This window comes from Cladophialophora yegresii, assembly GCF_000585515.1.
Source record: "Cladophialophora yegresii CBS 114405 chromosome Unknown aczIN-supercont1.2, whole genome shotgun sequence".
In the NCBI taxonomy this organism is placed as follows: Eukaryota; Fungi; Ascomycota; class Eurotiomycetes; order Chaetothyriales; family Herpotrichiellaceae; genus Cladophialophora; species Cladophialophora yegresii.
The window spans coordinates 2,829,769-2,847,866 of NW_006913046.1; the positions used below are offsets into that span (position 1 = coordinate 2,829,769).

The 18,098-nt window shown below is 53.0% G+C and overlaps 8 protein-coding genes across 8 annotated transcripts; 3 read left to right on the forward strand and 5 right to left on the reverse strand.

Moving 5' to 3' along the window:
- Positions 1-371: 371 nt before the first annotated feature.
- Positions 372-2,620, reverse strand: A1O7_02949 (uncharacterized protein; the record flags this gene model as incomplete). Its single annotated transcript, XM_007756975.1, has 4 exons — positions 372-1,836; positions 1,895-2,022; positions 2,076-2,458; positions 2,512-2,620. The coding sequence occupies 4 exons, from the start codon at positions 2,618-2,620 to the stop codon at positions 372-374; spliced, it is 2,085 nt and encodes a 694-aa protein (XP_007755165.1).
- Positions 2,621-3,639: 1,019 nt separating this feature from the next.
- Positions 3,640-4,191, forward strand: A1O7_02950 (E3 ubiquitin ligase complex SCF subunit sconC; the record flags this gene model as incomplete). The annotated part of the gene is made up of 2 exons (XM_007756976.1): positions 3,640-3,703; positions 3,755-4,191. The coding sequence occupies 2 exons, from the start codon at positions 3,640-3,642 to the stop codon at positions 4,189-4,191; spliced, it is 501 nt and encodes a 166-aa protein (XP_007755166.1).
- A 1,875-nt stretch (positions 4,192-6,066) lies between these two features.
- A1O7_02951 (electron transfer flavoprotein beta subunit) lies at positions 6,067-6,915 on the forward strand (the record flags this gene model as incomplete). Its single annotated transcript, XM_007756977.1, has 2 exons — positions 6,067-6,120; positions 6,202-6,915. 2 exons carry the CDS (start codon positions 6,067-6,069, stop codon positions 6,913-6,915), a joined length of 768 nt encoding a protein of 255 aa, XP_007755167.1.
- A 458-nt stretch (positions 6,916-7,373) lies between these two features.
- Positions 7,374-8,328, reverse strand: A1O7_02952 (protein hob3; the record flags this gene model as incomplete). The annotated part of the gene is made up of 4 exons (XM_007756978.1): positions 7,374-7,827; positions 7,884-8,031; positions 8,089-8,162; positions 8,219-8,328. 4 exons carry the CDS (start codon positions 8,326-8,328, stop codon positions 7,374-7,376), a joined length of 786 nt encoding a protein of 261 aa, XP_007755168.1.
- A 720-nt stretch (positions 8,329-9,048) lies between these two features.
- Positions 9,049-9,386, reverse strand: A1O7_02953 (uncharacterized protein; the record flags this gene model as incomplete). The annotated part of the gene is made up of 1 exon (XM_007756979.1): positions 9,049-9,386. A coding segment is annotated over one exon (258 nt), but the record flags the coding sequence as incomplete, so codon positions are not given.
- A 1,076-nt stretch (positions 9,387-10,462) lies between these two features.
- Positions 10,463-11,656, forward strand: A1O7_02954 (uncharacterized protein; the record flags this gene model as incomplete). The annotated part of the gene is made up of 2 exons (XM_007756980.1): positions 10,463-11,131; positions 11,198-11,656. 2 exons carry the CDS (start codon positions 10,463-10,465, stop codon positions 11,654-11,656), a joined length of 1,128 nt encoding a protein of 375 aa, XP_007755170.1.
- A 430-nt stretch (positions 11,657-12,086) lies between these two features.
- A1O7_02955 (uncharacterized protein) lies at positions 12,087-12,525 on the reverse strand (the record flags this gene model as incomplete). The annotated part of the gene is made up of 3 exons (XM_007756981.1): positions 12,087-12,125; positions 12,188-12,273; positions 12,342-12,525. 3 exons carry the CDS (start codon positions 12,523-12,525, stop codon positions 12,087-12,089), a joined length of 309 nt encoding a protein of 102 aa, XP_007755171.1.
- Positions 12,526-16,870: 4,345 nt separating this feature from the next.
- A1O7_02956 (uncharacterized protein) lies at positions 16,871-18,097 on the reverse strand (the record flags this gene model as incomplete). The annotated part of the gene is made up of 1 exon (XM_007756982.1): positions 16,871-18,097. The coding sequence occupies one exon, from the start codon at positions 18,095-18,097 to the stop codon at positions 16,871-16,873; it is 1,227 nt and encodes a 408-aa protein (XP_007755172.1).
- Position 18,098: the final 1 nt, after the last annotated feature.

An 18,098-nucleotide genomic window follows, 5' to 3' on the forward strand; every position in this document is an offset into this window, starting at 1 on the left:
TCTGCGACGTGAAAAATGCGAGGCAGAGTTCTTTTGATGATTGGGGTGATTGTGGGCATCCGCCTCTAGTTGATGCTGCGATAGCAGTGATGTTGTCTCAGGACATTGAATTGCGACGAGAGGAACATGAGGGCGACTAATGATCTAACACGGTCAAAGAAGGCACACAGGCACACAAGCACACGAGAAGCAGTTGTGAAGCAGAGAGCCAGTAAAGGTCGCAGACTACCGCCGCAGAGCTGCGTATGAAAAACGCTGTTTACCGAGGCTGTCCTGGACAGTTCTCGACAGACCCCACGACAGCTCTTTTGAATTAGAGATATCTCACTTCAACCTTCTTCACCCCGGTCTGATAGCAGATTGTCTCCGCCTTAGAATGCTATATTCACCTCTTGCGCAGAGAAGTTGGCTGGCACAGTAGTTGTACTGACCCTGATCTCCTGAGCTTCCTCCGCTTCGAACATCCCACCCAGCGTCGAGCTGAGACTGGACAAGGCTTCCTTGATAGCAGCTGTAACGGGAGCGTTTGCCGGCCCGAGAGGCTCTTCTGTCTTTCGGACCCCTTGATTGGTAAACGAGGGTGCGCTCGGTTCTTGTTCTTCCCGCTTGTCACCGTGCGTATCTGCCTCGCTGTGCTTGATACCTAAATCTTCCTCCCTCTGCTTGACTTGCTCCGGGCTCAGTTTCTCCCCGGTATGTGCATCGACGTATTGGATTGGACTGCAAATGCGATCGACTTTCCACACGCCGAGGCCTCTTCGTCCCACCACGCGATCGAGTGTAGGCCAGACTCCGTCGTCGCCAAAGTCCAAATCATCGAGATTAATGTGTCGCCGGAAGACTGCCAGGTTGGTCATCTGCAGTTGCGCGGGCGGTTGATTCATATCGATTGCGAAGCTGAAGTTCGAGACGGCGGGGTATTGATATTGATGTTGATATGCTTTCTTTTGCCCTGGCTCCGGACTCTGAGTGGTGGGATCAAGGCGCCATGCACTCAGTGGGGCCACCACATAGACGTCCGTCTTTTCCTTGTGGATGAAGAATCGTTCAATCAACGTGGGGTCGCATGTCGGCATGTGTTGCATGAGCATGAAAACCAGTTCGTTCTGTGGGTAGCCCATCAGTGGAACGGTGGAGACGTTGAGAGACCGGTTCGTGGCTGGGTGCTGTGGCTCGGATCCGAGGAGGAATGTTGGCGGCGGATAAGTTTTCCACCAGAATACTTCGATGTTGTGGGCTTCGGAATGAGTGGCGTTGGTTGATTGCACGATTAGCGAGGGCATAGCGAGTTGAACAGGAATGATCCCGCCTTGGTGATATATCCCCATCAAAACAGCAAGACATGTGTTGAAAATGATCCATGATGCCCAGAAGATGCGTGACCAGAGTTTCGAGGACGGTACTCGGACGCTGGTTAAGATCAATGGAACATTTGGAAGGAGGAACCTCGGTTCTTGATGAGGGATTAGGCTCAGGAAGAGGGTCCCTGCGGCGGCGGAAGCGAGTCGGTTGTTGGTGAGGGTGGCCTTGAGCACGCGCAGGTTGAAGGGATAGGCGCTCGCAAGCAGAAGAACAAGTGCCGGTCCAAGGAGTTGAGGCAGGTTCGCGACAAGATGTTGGTAGTGCGGGTGGAGGCCATGTTCGGCGAGATTACTCGTCTGTGTGTTGTACAAGAGATTATTGAGAGGCGTTATTACAGGGTTGTGGCGGACATGGTCGAATAGTGCTCCAAAGGACCTGGTCGCAGCAGGTCCGGAGTAGTAAGCTGTGTCGACAACGATAGCAAACAATGTCCAGACCATGCCAGACAAAGTAAGAGCAAGAAAGCAAAATGGTCTGGTTAGAATGAATTAGTCCTGCACTTTAAGCGTTGGAAATACCAATTTTCTCTCACCTATTCAAGAAGTGTGGCAACAAGTGAATGCCGGGTATCACAACGAAGGCTGGAAAAGTAATCCTGTTGAACGTGCCAAAGACAAGAAGAAATCCCAGCACAATGCTCGACGCGATCGCTGAACGCTTCTACACTCGATGTTAGTGTATTTGCCTCTGAAGTCCTGAAACAAGTGACCTACGTTTTCGCGCAAAATGCGTTCTATCACCACCAAGCTCCATAGCACAACGAGTGTCTCAACAGAATTTGAAAAGGTATGTGTTTGAAAAGTCCAGGTGACATAAGAAGAAGTGACCAAGATAACCGCCTGTCGCCAATGTCGAGGAGAACGAACAAGATCGTGGACAGCCCAATCTTCGAGCACGAAGCTGAGAGCAAGCATCACAAGTCGGAGAGTATAATAGATGACAGTGGGATCAACAAGGTCGTCTTCGTCCTGAGCCCAGACCCATTTCAACAGGGTCATTGGCAAGCCATATATGGGCCACAGAGGAAAGACACTCCGGATGGGGTGAGCAGACGTCCATTCCCATGTTTGACGGGCTGGATACGGGAAAAGGTATCCTATAACCAAAGTCAGTCGAATGGATCTGCGGTTGTACCTTGCGACGCCATACCAGCGATTGGTTCAGGACCTTGAAAGATTTCATCCGGGTGAAGATAACTCGGACAGAGCGCGAAATAGACACGGACAATGAGCAGGAACAAGTATAACAGCCGCCACATGCTTTCCGCTGCATTCACCGTCCTGGATATGGCTTGAACTGTGTCATTATCCTTGATCTTGTACGGATTGTCATCCACTCCCTCCGACTCATTCTCAATCTTGATGGTTGCCGTGTGAGCGCGTCTACAGACGCGTCACTTGCGATGGCGAAGTGCGACGGGGTTGAAAGGCCTGCGACAACGTCGGAGAAGAGGACGGTAGCGGTCGGCAGAAGGTTTTGAATGTATACGCGACTAGAAATACAGGCGCATGCCTAGGCGCATGGAAGAGCTGATGTTATCGCAGCCCGAGGTAAGATTGTTTGCACGCTGGCCTCCGACTTCAGATTGCGCTTTCGCCTATGTTCCGCACCCGATGACGTGTGACGTCAGATCACATGGTTCACCGGATGCTGGTGAATGTCCTGTGCGAGACTGATTGTTCGGCTTATTGATGAGTTTTGCCTCGAAGTGAAAGCCAGATTGTTCAGAGCCAAGTGATAGGTGAATTGTGACAAAGAACACAGCAGCCAACGACCGTCTGTCATCAGCCAGTACTGCTCTTGCCTCTAACTCTTTCAACTTGCATTTGCAAGAGCTTCAACTTTCCCACATTCAGAACAGAGTCGATACTCAGCAGCCTTCAGGTAAGTTATACCTCATCTCAACGTCCCATTCTCCTCTCAGAAAAGTGCAAGGGCGCTTGTACTGGCGCTTGCGAACAAACTCTCGTTTCTCGAGAAGACAGATCGAAGGCTTTAGTCAGGGCAGCGCTACAAAGAGATCCGGCTTGGCAACGTTTCTGTAAGCGGTTGCCGCATTCGCAGGTCAGAGGGCAATCGTTCCGACCTCTTTCTCAACTGCCTGTCTAGGTGCCTGATCAGTCGATACACGCCAACACGACATATCCTCATTCCTCTGACTCTTCATCCATACTACTCTCTATCAGACTCTTCTCAATATCAAAGTTGACGCAACCTCATTACAGTCATCACCATCACCCCCCACTCTATCACAGATCAGACAAGTCTTGAGTCAACATGTCTTCCGAAAACTCCAAGAAACTCATGTTGCAGAGCTCCGATGGCGAAGACATCACTGTTGGTAAGCACTTCTCCCAACGCTCTTGTTCCGACCAAAGCTCACGTATCACAGATCGAGATGTCGCCGAAAAGTCCGTCCTCATCAAGAACATGGTTGGCGATCTCGGTGAAGATGCCATGGAAGAGGCGATTCCCATTCCCAACGTCAATGCCGCTGTCCTGAAGAAGGTCATTGAGTGGTGCACGCATCACAAGAATGATCCTCCTGCATCGAACGAAGACGACTCCGATTCGCGCAAGAAGACTACAGACATCGAGGAGTGGGATCAGAAGTTCATGCAAGTTGATCAGGAAATGTTGTTCGAGATCATCCTCGCAGCAAACTATCTCGACATCAAGGCTCTTCTGGACGTTGGCTGCAAGACTGTCGCGAACATGATCAAGGGCAAGTCGCCTGAAGAAATCCGGAAGACCTTCAACATTCAGAATGACTTCACTCCTGAGGAGGAGGACCAGATCCGCCGGGAGAACGAGTGGGCCGAAGAGTAAGTCATAACTCCCTTTTTGTCTGGTGTCTAATGCTGACAATTTCACAGCCGCTAAGCAGATCGTCACTTATTTCTTGGGATTGCATCTACAGGAAGCGGCGTTGAGCGGCGTTGATGGGGTTTGGGGGCCATGCATTATGCGGTATGCACCAGAGTGGCCTTTTGGGATGGTGACAGTGAGACTTGCTGGTGATGACTGCACGACTCACACGACCGTGGTCTAGCACACGACATGACATCCACTCTGGGCTCGCCTGGGATGGAATGGATAAAGCATACTTTCAGCATGCGGGGTGGAAAGTGGTACAGGCGCCCTAGCAGTCAGACATTGCTGACTACGTACGTATCTCACGTAGACATGCGAAAATGAGCCGATGAGTCGAATTCCCGTGGACCCTGAGTTCTTGCTCTACGTCGAACTTCCCAAGGTTGAGAGATGATGCTCATCAACCAAGAGTGGTTTTTCAGGTTGAGTTTTTTTGATTGCATGATCATTCGCAAACCTCTGCCGGAGATATCACGCTATGGCATATCTCGAAGTCGAAAGAGTCTTCCCGGTTCCATTCCGGCGTTTCGACCTCATAACTTGATTCATGGCCTAGTCAACCACCTCCGCCTACTGCTAGCATAAGCGTTCCCCGAATCATGCTCGCCCCCGATCTTCAGCACCCACCCTCAATCGATCATTCCGTAGACCCATTCTCTATGCCCCCCATCGGCACGAGACATATTGATTGTGCAGTTGGATTGATATCGAACGCGTTTGGAAGCCGAGATCTCTTAGGTTGTGGGAGCGAGTCCGGGTCCGAGTCCGACGGCGGAGTCATCTAGATGCCGATTCTGGTCTTGCGCCAATGCCTCCGCTTCGCGTTGTATCTATAGATCACGACCCATGGATGTCAGCACATCGGTTCCCCAGGTATGTATATATCATTTGTCTGATTGCGAGTCCAATCTCCGACAACAGTATTGCGCCTCTCCCTGCCGAACCGCCATGGTAGGTGATACAGCTCTTTCTTTCCAATCCCTCCTCAGACATGTATTCCTTCCGTGCATGGGCGCCGAGGACGAAGTATGAAGATGATGAGAGCGACTCACCTGATGGTATTGCCGGTCCTCAGACGGATCCATTGTGGGATGGGTCGGTTCTGCTTCTGCGCCTTCGCGAGCTTTTGCTTCGTACGGAAGGATTTGTGGCTCTACATGCATTTGTCAAACGTTAGTCATGTTGGCATTCTCGGTGAGACCATGCGAGTGAGTGAGGACGGAGGAGGGTGTAGATTCGCTTTGACTGCAGGTTGACGTTGGGGCATGTTTCTTCGACGAGAGACCATTGATTCATTCCGTGCTCGTCAAGTCGGACAGCTGATATGAGCGTAACGTACCGGCATCTTGACTTCGTAGTTCGAGACCGAGTTGCTGTGGTAGAGGGATTGATCGTGAACTTCGACGACGTTCCAACCAGTCTAGGATGGTCGTGTTCCCGAAATTTCGCACCGCCTGTGGGCTTGGCGTTCGCCAAGCGCTGTTTCGGGTAACTTGCCTGCCGTGGGCTGGAGGGACTTTAGTAGAGGCCGAATTGATGCCGTCACTAATGCCGCCCACCGAGGCTGTCGAGTCCGGTTCGTTCTCCGATTGCGGCCTTTCGAGAGTGTGAGCTACGATTTAGATCTTTGCTAAGTTAGGAGTTCTCAAGTTGAGCCTCAGTCCAGGTTCGAGTGTTTCGCTCTGTCACGTCTCCAGCTTGCCTGTGTATGCATACGTAAGCAGGGCGTCGACCGATTTGAGAGTCGGATCCGTTGACCGGCCGGCTACATACTGTATACTGAGCTCGTCCTTGGGGTCTACTCGAAAGTGTTGGGGGCAATAGTGCAACATGTCGTCCAAGTTACGGATATTAGTCCCCGTCAAGCGAGTCATTGACTATGCTGTGAGTCTACACTACCGGTTCTTCGCTGCTCTCCTCCAGCATGTACCATCGCCTCATACTCACCACGGCTCTACTGATCAGGTCAAACCGCGCGTGAAATCCGACCACACGGGTGTCGAGACCTCGGGCGTCAAACACTCGCTCAATCCTTTCGACGAACTCTCCATCGAAGAAGCCGTGCGGCTACGAGAGCGCAAGTCCCCTGTCGAGGAGATCCTGGCTGTGTCCGCCGGCCCCGCGAAATGCGCAGACACTCTGCGCACGGCCATGGCCATGGGCGCCGATCGGAGCATCCACGTCGACGTGTCCGAGGATAAACCGCTCGAGCCGCTCGGTGTGGCGAAGCTGTTGAAGGCTATCGCCGAGAAGGAGAAGAGTAATTTGATTATCCTGGGGAAGCAGGCCATTGACGATGATAGTGGCCAGACAGGGCAGATGCTCGCCGGGCTCTTGAACTGGCCGCAGGCAACGCAGGCGAGCAAGGTCTCCATTGAGAACGACACCGTCACCGTGGAACGGGAGGTCGATGGGGGCGTGGAAACCCTGAAGGCAAAATTGCCGATGATCATCACGACGGATCTACGGCTAAATGAGCCGCGGTACGCGAGTCTGCCGAACATTATGAAGGCGAAGAAGAAGAAATTGGACAAGAAGTCGCTAGGCGACTATGGCGTGGATGGGTCCCCAAGGTTAAAGACTGTCAAGGTTGAGGAACCACCCGTCAGGCAAGGTGGTGGGAAGGTTGAAGATGTGGATGGCATGATTGCGAAGCTGAAGGAGATGGGTGCCATCTAGTCCGCGTGGGTCGTCAACTTGCCTTGGAGAGGATGCTTGGTGGCTTTACAGGCAGGTTTGGGAAGAGTATATATAAAATGGCAACCTGGAATACTGGTCGCTTTTGTTCTGAAGCACTCTGATGTTATCAGAGAGTGTCATCTCTCCGTGCTGTCTTTCAGCCATGTGGCTGTGGAATGCTGTCTAGCTCTCGGTTATGTGTTCTGTGCCTGCCATGTAACGCCAACGCCAACGCCAACGCTATGCTATGCTTTGATGCTCTGAATGAGCGAGCAGACCACTCCCATTCACTGCAGTGAGCATTGCAATTCCACCCCATCGTTTTCATCCATCAAGCTCATGAAAGCATTCCTGTAGTAGTTGTTTGCTGGTTTGAGCGTAGTCTTTGTGGGTGAAAAGGAGAAGCTCGGCGAAGGCGCAGTATTGGTCTTTGTGAAATATAAACGTAAGGAAGCGGCTTAGACCGTTCCAGCAATTGTCAGATCTCTGATCTCTGAAAGAACCTGCTCGACGCGATTATCCAAGTCGCCACGGGCATACTGTTCTCTGGTTTCTGGATCCAGGTATTGCTGAACTTGTGCCATGCGGCTGTACGCTTCTGCGCAAAATCTGAGCTGGATCTTGACCAGGGCTTCAAAGCTGGGGTCGAGATATGGGACACGGAGATCGATGAGCTGGGGGAGTTCGGTGAAGAGTTGCTCGTTGAGTTGTTCGTATGCTTGTTTGGCCATCTCGGCTTCTCGCTCTGCGCGGGGGAGTTTGGTCACGTCCTTGTCGGGCTTTTCCACCAGCTTCTTGACCTTGGAGCGCATGGAGTCGTAGTCGAGGAGCTTGTTGTTTCGCTTCTTGATGCATTCATTGATGTCGGGAAAATAAGCACAGAAGCGCGAGATCGGTTCGAGGACGGTTGCTCTGTTCAAATTGGTGGGTAAGGTGGAAATGAGAGGAATGTAAGACAGCCAGCATACCTGTAGGGGCCATCAAGTGCCTTGATTGTTTCGGCGTCCAAATCTTCGACGGCCTGTTTGTATGATCGAGAGACTCCATCTTTAGTACCAGCGTCGCCGTAGAAGGCGTCGATTGTTTCGGCTATTCTCATCTGGGAGGCGGTCATTGCTGTAGAAGCGGCACAGTCAGTATGGAGCCCTTCCACTTCGTTGAGTGTAAGCTCACCTCGCAGGCTGTCCAGATATCCCTTCGCTTCCTTCTGTAGGCGGTTCGCTGCTGATTCCATGGTTCTGTAACGTCTGTCGTGTCACGGTCAGCCATGGATGGGCTGATCTTCATGTCAGCTCAGGCTCACCTCTCCTCGACCTCGTAGTCCCGGTCGTTGGTCCTCTCCACCTGCCCGGTTTTCATCATCACCTGGGTCGTCGCCCGGTTGACGCCCTTTTTGAATCCGGCCCACGACATCGCGCTCTTCTAGATAGAGATGGTAGGATCCTCGGAGCCGCTCGTTGAACTCGGCGGGCGTTTCGTCACGAAGGAGGCCACCTTCTATGACCTTGTAGAGGAGGAAGAGACGGTGGATGGTAGGGCCAGCTTGAGTCCACGGGATCTTCCGTGCCAACCGCCCCTCCCAATGACACTGGATGAGGGCTGCCTTGCGCAGCGCATCCACACTCTTGGTACGGCGGATCAAAGACATGATGTGGGGTGCGGATGAAAGTTTCTCCTTGATACGGAGAAGCATTTTGTGCACAGAGGCATTGCGCCAAGCCTTCACCACGTATTGTCAACCACGTCCATCATCACCCATTCACATTCACTGACTCCCAGTCGACCTCTTATTCAATCACACCTCTATTATCTGACCTGACGATCACCCTCATTGTGATGCCTATTGTCCGCAATTTGAATGCCCGTGCCAAGGATGTTGCCTGTGCTTCGACTGGAGAGCGTGTGTCTGCCTCTTAGGACTGGCGTGTATTTTCCCTATTGTCTTTATTCTTGAGCTATACCGTAGTCGACCACTATTGACACCTACCTATGGGACGATGGGATAGAACATCGCCGGTCACATCCGGATTCTAGACAATGGAGGTGACAGTCATGGCTGACCTCCGGTACCGTCCGCCCTCCACATGTGTGCACAATTGCCACCACAGCCTGATAGAACCATTGATGGCGCTGCCGTTCAATCTCCTCAACGTAGTCCAAGAAGGCAGTCAGAAGGATACTCATGCCCCGAGCCCTTGAGTAACAAGACCCAATCAGCAATCTGTTGCGGCGTGCCAACCAACTCGTCTTGAACCCTTCGTCGTACTGCCCAGATTCTCAAATCTGCTGTTCGCCCGTATGCCCGTCTTATTTGCGGGCGTTACCTCCACGTTCTTGACCTGCTCAGCAACTGCTTCGTCGGCATTCTTGTCAACTTCGCCTTGGATCTCCTCCAGCACACGGATGGCTTCTTCTTCGTCCTTGCCACGCGCGATGAGAAAGCCATTGGCCGCAGATTTCACTTTGTTACTCGGCCTTCGCCACGATCGCGGTCCTTGACGTCCTCGATCTGTTCGATGAATACTCCAAGCGCTGTGATCCCATCATTCAGTACTCGCCCGTCCAGCCACAAGTTCTTGTGGTAGATGCCAGACTACCTTCCTTCAAGGAGTAACCAAAACAGTCGTGGTGACCTCCCTCGCGTCCATGGATCCCCGCCCAGGAAGATCTCCAGGTGCGGCCTGGCTTCCCAGTTCCACGGCTTCGGCTGCAGCGTGTAGTCATGGAACTGGTAGAGGTCTCCGGAGCATTTGATCTTCTCCTGTGTCACGAGCATGAAGCGTCAGACAGAAATACTCCGATAGCTGTTTAATTGCGAATATTTGCAATAGGAAAAGAGCGAAGGTTTACTGAATTTGAAGCGGTCGTGAGACGCGGCTACCACGTTAGAGCATCCGCGCACTGTGGAAGCTGTGTTGGACTATTCTGGCAGGTAAGGTCTGAATCACTGGTGAGATATCAATAGGCTTTTTTAAAGGTCCAGCATCCTTATCACTGGCGACATATCAATTGAGCATTCACAGGTTAAGCGAGCCGTTATCTCCTCACTGCTCCTCTAACGAGCCTCGATGTCGAGATACTGCACCTCGCATGGCCGCCACATTGATGGCATGAACTCCGTGGTCCGCCCGAGCGGGCCCCTCATTTCCCCGGCTCTTGGAGCTCATGCGAGGGTTCAGCTAGTCACCGTTAGCTACAACCAACCCATTGGAACCAGAAAAGGCCGTGGCCATTAGCCTTATCGCGTTGTGCCTCGCCACAGCAGGCCATGCTGGGTGCAGGCATTCCCTGATTCCAGCCCCGGGGCTTCAGGGTTCGGCGAAGGTGAACGATTGATCGCTGTCGGATCGTCGCCCTCTACTCAAGACCTTTCTGCTGGCCTCATCCTGACCACCGTCCACCAACACACACTACGGAGCAGGGAGCACACAACATGGGATCACAGGGTCGTGAAATCGACCAGTGACCACTCCAAGCCATCGCCATCATGGCCCCATCGATGCCCTTTTCCTCTCCTATCTAAACCGACAACCAGCGACACCTCAGGATGGGTTTCCCTGTCCACCGCCTCGTCGAGCGGTCATACCATGACCATTACGAAGCCGCGGTCGAGAAGAACTCCTTCACAGGCGAATACTCGGCCGACTCGGTTATCGTGACCTTGTCGGTGGCATTGGCGCTGTACAACGCCCTCGAGATGGTCCTGCTAGTCGTCTCGACGTTCAAGAGGTGGAAGGGCCTATACTTCTGGAGTCTATGCGTCTGCAATTTCGGCGTCTTCTGCTATGCGACGGGCATTCTGCTGACGTACTTCGATCTCGGCGTCCTGTGGTTGGGCAAGACAATCCTCGATATCGGCTGGGTGTCCATGATCGCATGCCAGTCTCTTGTCCTCTACTCGCGGCTGAACTTGGTGTTGGACAACGTCTTGATCCTCCGGGCCGTGAAGTGGATGATCATCACCATCAGCGCCACTATCCTCCCCCTCGTGGTGGTCCTGGATTTTGGCTCCACGTATTCAGGCCGGCCAGCGTTCTTCGAGGGGTATTACTACATCGAGCAGATCCAATTGATTGTCATCAGTCTCCAGGAACTTGCCATTTCGGGGCTGTACCTGTGGAAGGCCATCTCATTCCTCAATATCATCTCGAAGGCCCAGACACGTAGGGTCATCTGGCAGCTGTTCGCCATTAATGTCATCATTATTTCTATGGATGTGAGTGACCCCACACCGTTCTCGAACCTGATCCCGAAGAAGCGTGTTTGACACTTTGCTATACAGGTTGTGATCGTCGCCTTGCAGTTCCTGCATTATCAACTTTACCAGGAGAGCCTCAAGGGGTTCTTCTATAGCGTGAAGCTGAAACTTGAATTGAACATTCTCTCCAAGCTGGTTGATCTCGTCAACGGCAATGCAACCCACAGGTCAAATACGATCGAGGCTATCGACTCGGATGCGACAGCAGGGCAGGGAGGATCAGAGGTGCAACGGGAAGTCTCGCCGATGACGCAGCATAGCCGGCGGAATACAACTTACAAAGGAGTGCTAGAGCACATCAACGAAGAGAACCAGCACCGCACAGATCCCTCCAGTCTGGAAGCCTCATCTTCGTCCACAAAAGCCCTCGACGAGGAAGACGGAATCACACGGCTGATGTCTCAACAATCTTCGAGATCAACAAGGACGAGGGTACGAGAATCCGATATCTGGTATGCTGATGTGCTCCGCTCCATGAAGTGAGTGGGCGCACGGAAGCTGTGGTACGGGTACCTGTGTGTACGTTGTCCAGGCACGAACAGTCTTATCAGCCAACGCTGTGAGCTTGTGCTCTGATCACACGGTCAACACGACATGGGAAACAATGACCGAGCAACAGATTCACAATTTTTTTTCAGTGTATTATGATACCCAGTGGAGCCAGTGCACTTTTGGTACGGCGTTAATGTGCCAACCGGAGACAGTCCACCCACTATGCCGTCCGCACAACGCCCGGACCATGCATGCACCACCGCCATTCGCTCCGTAACAGCCGCCGCTCTCATGCACGCGACCCTTCCCAAACCCAGGTGCGATGGATCACAAGAGACAATGTTGCTCTACCCTCCCATCCATATCAAGGAGTGACAGCGGTGATCCATCCCGTCGGACGCCCGTCAGCCACGGCTCCCATCTACTTGCCGGGGTTCGCGCAGATGAGACCCTGTTCAAGCTGTCCAACAGTGTCAGCAATACTGTCTTGAAGAATATCACACACCAAGGGCCACAACTTACAATGGGCAACAAGCAGCACCGAGCCTGCTGGCCGATGGCAGCACAAATGTCGGTGAAGTCCTCAAGGCTTGTTGGGGGAGTTGGGGCTGTGATCATGTCAGTCTATCTATGCTCTTCCTTGTCAAATGCTGCTGGCTGTGTATAAGGAACATACGTGGTGCACAGTCCAGATCAGCCACGCCGAGCACATCCGTGGCACAGCAGACTGCAGAACTGCTGGCGCCGGTGCAGAGAACGACGGCGGATTGACGCTCCAAGAGCGCACTCTTGCCAGGGATGGCAGATGCCAGCGCGGTGCTTGCACCAGCCAGGGCAACGACAACGGTGGAGAAGTACATTTTCGATATGGATTTGGGATGGTCTGGTGGTAGATGGTTACGTGAATGTGTTGGACTGTCGAAGGGCGGCCGGACTGAGATGGGCTGAGGTGTATGGACGGGAGCTGCGAGGGATAGAGAAATCACCAGAGGGTTGATGTCGACTTTATACACATTACCTCTGTTCTTGCCAGGGCACGAGTAGCTGGCTGACCCCTTGGGATCGGCCACACGGTTGAGACATGAGCCACAGGAGCCACTCACTCAAACAGGATCTTCACGTCTTCAGCTCGAATGCCATCTGTGATTGACGACGATCATCAGCCCGACTCGCTGTCGTGGTTCCACGAGCAAGCACGAGCAAGTCCCTGCCGAGCGCCTGCAAGGCTCTACGTGGTACCTTTGCGCTGATCGACGTCATGTCTGTGGGTGAAGCTGGAGAAGCATGGATCAGAGTGGTAGCGAGACAAGTACCTGCGTCGATCGCGTGCGAGGGCCATAATAATTTCCTTTAGTCAACGCAATGCGAGTGAGGAACAGGGAATCGGCAAGCCGGAAGTCGGTACACAGCACTGTTATCAATATGATATGTGGTTTCCCGAACCATGCCATATTGGTGGACGAATTCAGGAGTAGCCGGCATGCTGAAGGCGGTACTCTGTCAACGCTCGCCAGTGCCCAGAACGATAGACCGATGAAGCTTGAATAACGAGGCGTGACGATTCACGGAATACTCAACTGTAGCTCGTGCGCAGTAAAACCGTAAGAGGTACCCCTTGAACACCACCCGAATCGGGACAGGGACAGCAAAATGAACAGCTGGGATGGGCAAACCCACAGTACGAGGTATCCAGTGATCCAAAGGCCCAGAAATGGTGAAACACATTTAGAAAAGCAAATTCAAGTTTCTTGAGAGCTGTGACGGCGCAATCAGCCAAACGACGGGGGGTCCCACGCCTGCGCTCCACGCCGATCTTCGAAATGTGCTGGCGATCAGTAGATCAGGAAATCAGTGGAGCAGGGCGTCAAAGTGCTTTGTGTCATAGCACGGGGTACAAGGAAAAGGACGAGGACGGCAGTAGATACTTTGGTTTCAGGGCGAGTGCAAGTACAAATTATACTCCGTACGGTGCGTAAGAAGAGGTCATGGAGGGTGCTCGTAGGCCACGTTCCTTGCGTGATGTGGAGATTGTACACAGTGTACGGAGTACCTGTGCGCGCGTTGAACCTGCGGTTTGGATATATCAGATTTGTGTACATCTACGGAGTTCGTCCACGGAGGATTTACTCCTCGTCCTACTCGTACACAGTACTTCATTTGCGCAGCTCGTCCTGCGTACTCCGTACGAGGTACTCCGTCTGTACTGTGTAGACCCGTCCTCGCTGGGCGTGGTCGGCAAAACTTGCAGTCAGGCATCAAGCAGGGATAGCAAGCAGGGAAGCGGAAGGCAAGGCAAGCCACGCCTAAACTTGAAGTACACGGTACGAGTACCGTGTAAGGCGACGAGGCTGGTTGGTGGCAGGACTGTGTACTGCAATTACGTAGATCCCCAGGGTTCTCAACGGCGCAGCTCCACGAATGAGCATGGAAAAGGCATGGATTGTTCCTTGCATACCGCGCACCCACCGCGAACTTTGTCCAGCCCGGACGTTTGACACCGTGGGCTTGTCCACTGGGCTTCTCCACGCGCCGTGGCCCTAGGAGGCTTCCGAGCGTCGATCATTGTGGAGAAAAAAGCCGTTTGATCTACACGGCCACTGTGGCACCAGTGGCTTCTGCTTGAGACAATGAGACATAAATGATGAATGGCCGTTCGATCCGCCTTGCTGAGGCTGCCTGGTCACTTTTCCAGGAGTGAACAAAACTCAAGTGTCCATTGGTGGATCCAGGGCACAGCTGGCACGACAAAGTCAGGCACGGCTACGAGTTACCATGGCATAGGGCGACTCGAGGAGAGTACTCCGCACGAGGGACACATTCGATGCATAGTATCCCGCAGACGGAAATACCGATGCTCACGATACGAGTGCCATGATATTCTACCGTGCAAGTTTTCGTGGTGGTGATAAGCGGCGAGTACGAGTACCTTGATATCGAAGTATTCTACTCCGTACTACCTATGCGAGCACTTGAACTGATACGAGGTACTCACTCCCGGACTCTTGCTCTCTTGGTTTGCGAAAAAAAAAAAGATTCGATCTTCTTGAATTTCCAAAGCATGTGTTTGTAATCAAACTTACCTTCCGCGCTCCCAGTGGTGGACATGGTAGTTCGTGCTAGATTGATCAAGAGTCCTACATACTCCGTACTCGTACCGAGCAAGCATGTTCCCGGCCTCGCCAGGGTCAAGCCGACACGCCCAGTGCAGTGCAGGGAGCGACATTTGGGATTGGAGCCCGAAGACTCTGCGACGTACTTAGCGAGAGGGGTGATGTCAGACGTCTTGAAGGCCCACCTGCCTCCCCTGCTGCATTGAATGGAGGTGACCAAGTCAAACCAGTCAATCAACAGAGTGCCGCTTGGGACATGAATCCAGGATCATGCCGCGTCGACAAGTACGAGTACAGGCAGAGGAACTTACATCCTGATTTGCCTGGAAAGTAGCTGTTAACGCCGTGCTACTGCGTACTTGTGCGAAGATCTCAGCAGGTGGAAGTACCACGAGAGCTGAGGAAAGGGTATACATGACAAATCGAGCATGTCGTCCTTGTTATCACCTAGAATACGGAGTAATGAGCCAATGATCCCGACTCACCACGCAACCGAGCGCCAGTCAGTATTCTACCTCGTACTGAGTACGAGTAGCAACCATGAGGCAATATCAACCGAGGGAGGCACGGGTAGATTAATTGGCTGTGTGTTATCGCTGCGCTGATGGTCGTCGATTCGCTGCTTGTCTTTTACTGATCAGGTCGACCAGCAGGCTTCTTCACGTAGTTGTCATCTAACGAAGTTGTTTGTGCCAGGGCATCGCCATCGTCTCAAACACTGCTGTAAGTCTGAGTGTCTACCAGAGTACGAGTATACTGAGGTCTAGTCCCTTAGCTATGACTATGTATGTATGCCGCCCGTTGGCCGTGGGCGTCCCTGCATCAGCCTGCCTTACAAAGCAGGGGGCCGCAGGAAGGGGAAGGCGTGCCTACCACAAAGGTTGTTGTGTCGCACCCGCGCCATTAAACCTTTGAGCTCACACGATATTTGCCTTTCGTGTGAGAGAACCAGAATTCATATGCTAACTCGCCTTAGGGATATGCTTTCTTGCTTGACTTGTCTACAAGTTGGGGTTTGAGTATTTGCGCTTGAGCCTCACGAGAACTTTGTTGCTGGTGACCACTACCAGTGCTTCTCACACGAGTCGCTGACGCAAGTGTACGCAGTAAGTCATCACCAGCACAGTGATACTCGAGAAAGCCATCATCATTCCAGAGACAAGGGATCAGGACTCATGACTCCGAAGGGCTGGCCACAGCACATAGCCATGAGGGGCATTCCGGTACGTGTCAAGAGGTGCGACGAGACTCGGTGAACATGGTTTTTTGTACACGGTAAGACCGGATCGGTCGTATCGCCTTCGTCTTCGTCTCTGCCTTGGCGTAGCGTCCCTTCGACCATCACCGTTCGCATTCGAGTCAATTTGGATCCCATCAAGACGGGCGAACGATGCAGCACCTCTCCTCTTCGATGTAACACACAAGGACTTTCCTCCACTGATCACGAACGTAAGATAAGACGACGTCGTGAAGGACGTCTTCGTCTGCGGTTGGCTGGCCCCGAGAGCGCGATATGGAACAATGACAGGATGATGCTCAGTCCGAGCGAAAGCGAAAGCAAAGGAATCCATGTTAAATACCCGCAGCTGAATTTGTCTACGGGAGTAGCGACTAACGCAAGCGCCGCGATGGATCCAACCGCCCTTACTTTCGCTGAACATGTTGTAACAAGCCGTCGCCAGCACGCCGACACGGACAATCGTGCATCGAAACTGCTCGATAAGCATATGACCGCCGCGCCGTACCCCCCAAGTACCCTCGCCGTACTCCGTACGTGTCTCATGGAATGTCTCATCGTATATATCCGGACGTCCTCTTCCCGATTCGGACAATCTTCCAGTATCTTCCAGCATTTTTCGAGCCGAGTGCAATTGGTCTCAGGTCATGTGAACTCCGTCGTGGAAAGGACCCTCTTAGTAGCTCATAGGAGGATATCTCTGCGGTAGAATCAAGTACTCCTAGTCTGAAATGGGAAAGAAAAGGTATGTAAGTGCGTAGTAAACTGAGAACGAATTCATAGTATTCAAATAGACATGATTTCAAAGATCGTGGTTAGGAAATTCGTCGTCCTTGGGGTATATTTCACACATTGACCTCACGACATACGCGCGTAGTCCTGCGGATTGTATCTGTATTGCTGCTGCTGCTGTTGAGCCGACATATAGTTCGGATCCGGACTTCTCCTGGGCGACCTTTCCGGTACTGATGATCCATTGTTGGCCGGCAACTCAGCAACAAAGGTCCGCTTCTCGAGGCCTGGAGACGCCATGCCGCCGGACCGGGCTACAGAGCTGGGCATGGAGCTCATGGACTCTGCATAGCTCTGGCGGTCTGACTGGCTGCTCTGATGGGGGAAGTCGGTCTGGTTCGGCGAGCTGGCCGAGAGCTCGGACATGGCGGTGGAGAACCGGTGGGGCATTTGTGGTGGCGGTTGTTGGAGGAAGTGTGTGTTTCCGGGCATTTCGATGGCGAGGCCCTGTGCAGGCGGCATCTGCGCATGTTGTGGTTGTGGCTGGGGACTTGGACTGGGCATGCCGTAGGATGATTGTCGTGCGTATGCTGACTGTGGGAATCCGGGCATGCTGGGTGATTGAGGGAATGCGGACTGAGGCATGGGAGAGAGCAAGGACGGCGAGTAATGGCCTTGCGGCTGGAATGTTTGCGACCGGTGCGCGTCTTGCTGCAGGAATGTTTGCGACGGGTCGTGACCTTGCTGCTGGTATGTTTGCGACCGGTCGGCCGGGTTCATCGTCTTGAGTCTCCCCTCCTCGAACATCGCGCTGAGGACACCCGAGTCGATTAGCTCGGCCTTCTTGACAAGCCGGTCCACCATCGTCTTGGAGGCGGCCTTCATCTCCTTCTTCACGAACGACACCATGGCAGGGTTACACTTGATCTCGATGTCTTCGCGCAAATACAGGCCCTCGGGCGGGGCATTGCTCCCCAACTCCCTCGACTCGGGCGGCTCGCCGGGCTGGTTGCCCCGGATCTGCCACTTGTTGCGCAGGTCGACTCCCATGGGCGCATAGACGTGTGTCTGTAGTCCCCAGGGCATGTCGTGAAAACATCCCTTGAATGAGATCTTGCCTGCGCCGGCCCTCCCTATCCCCGGCACGTATTGGATCCTTTCATTGATCTCGTACCACGTCGAGAAGAACTCATCTGCGGGGGCGGTCTGAGGGGCTTTGATGGGTTTGTAGCCGATCACGAGAGGATTGAGTTCAATGATCTCGCCATGGCTGTGCAGCATGTCGACGGCGAGCTGACGCGGGATGTGGGAGGGGATGGGAGTGATGTTCGTGTAGACGGATTTCTTCTTCATG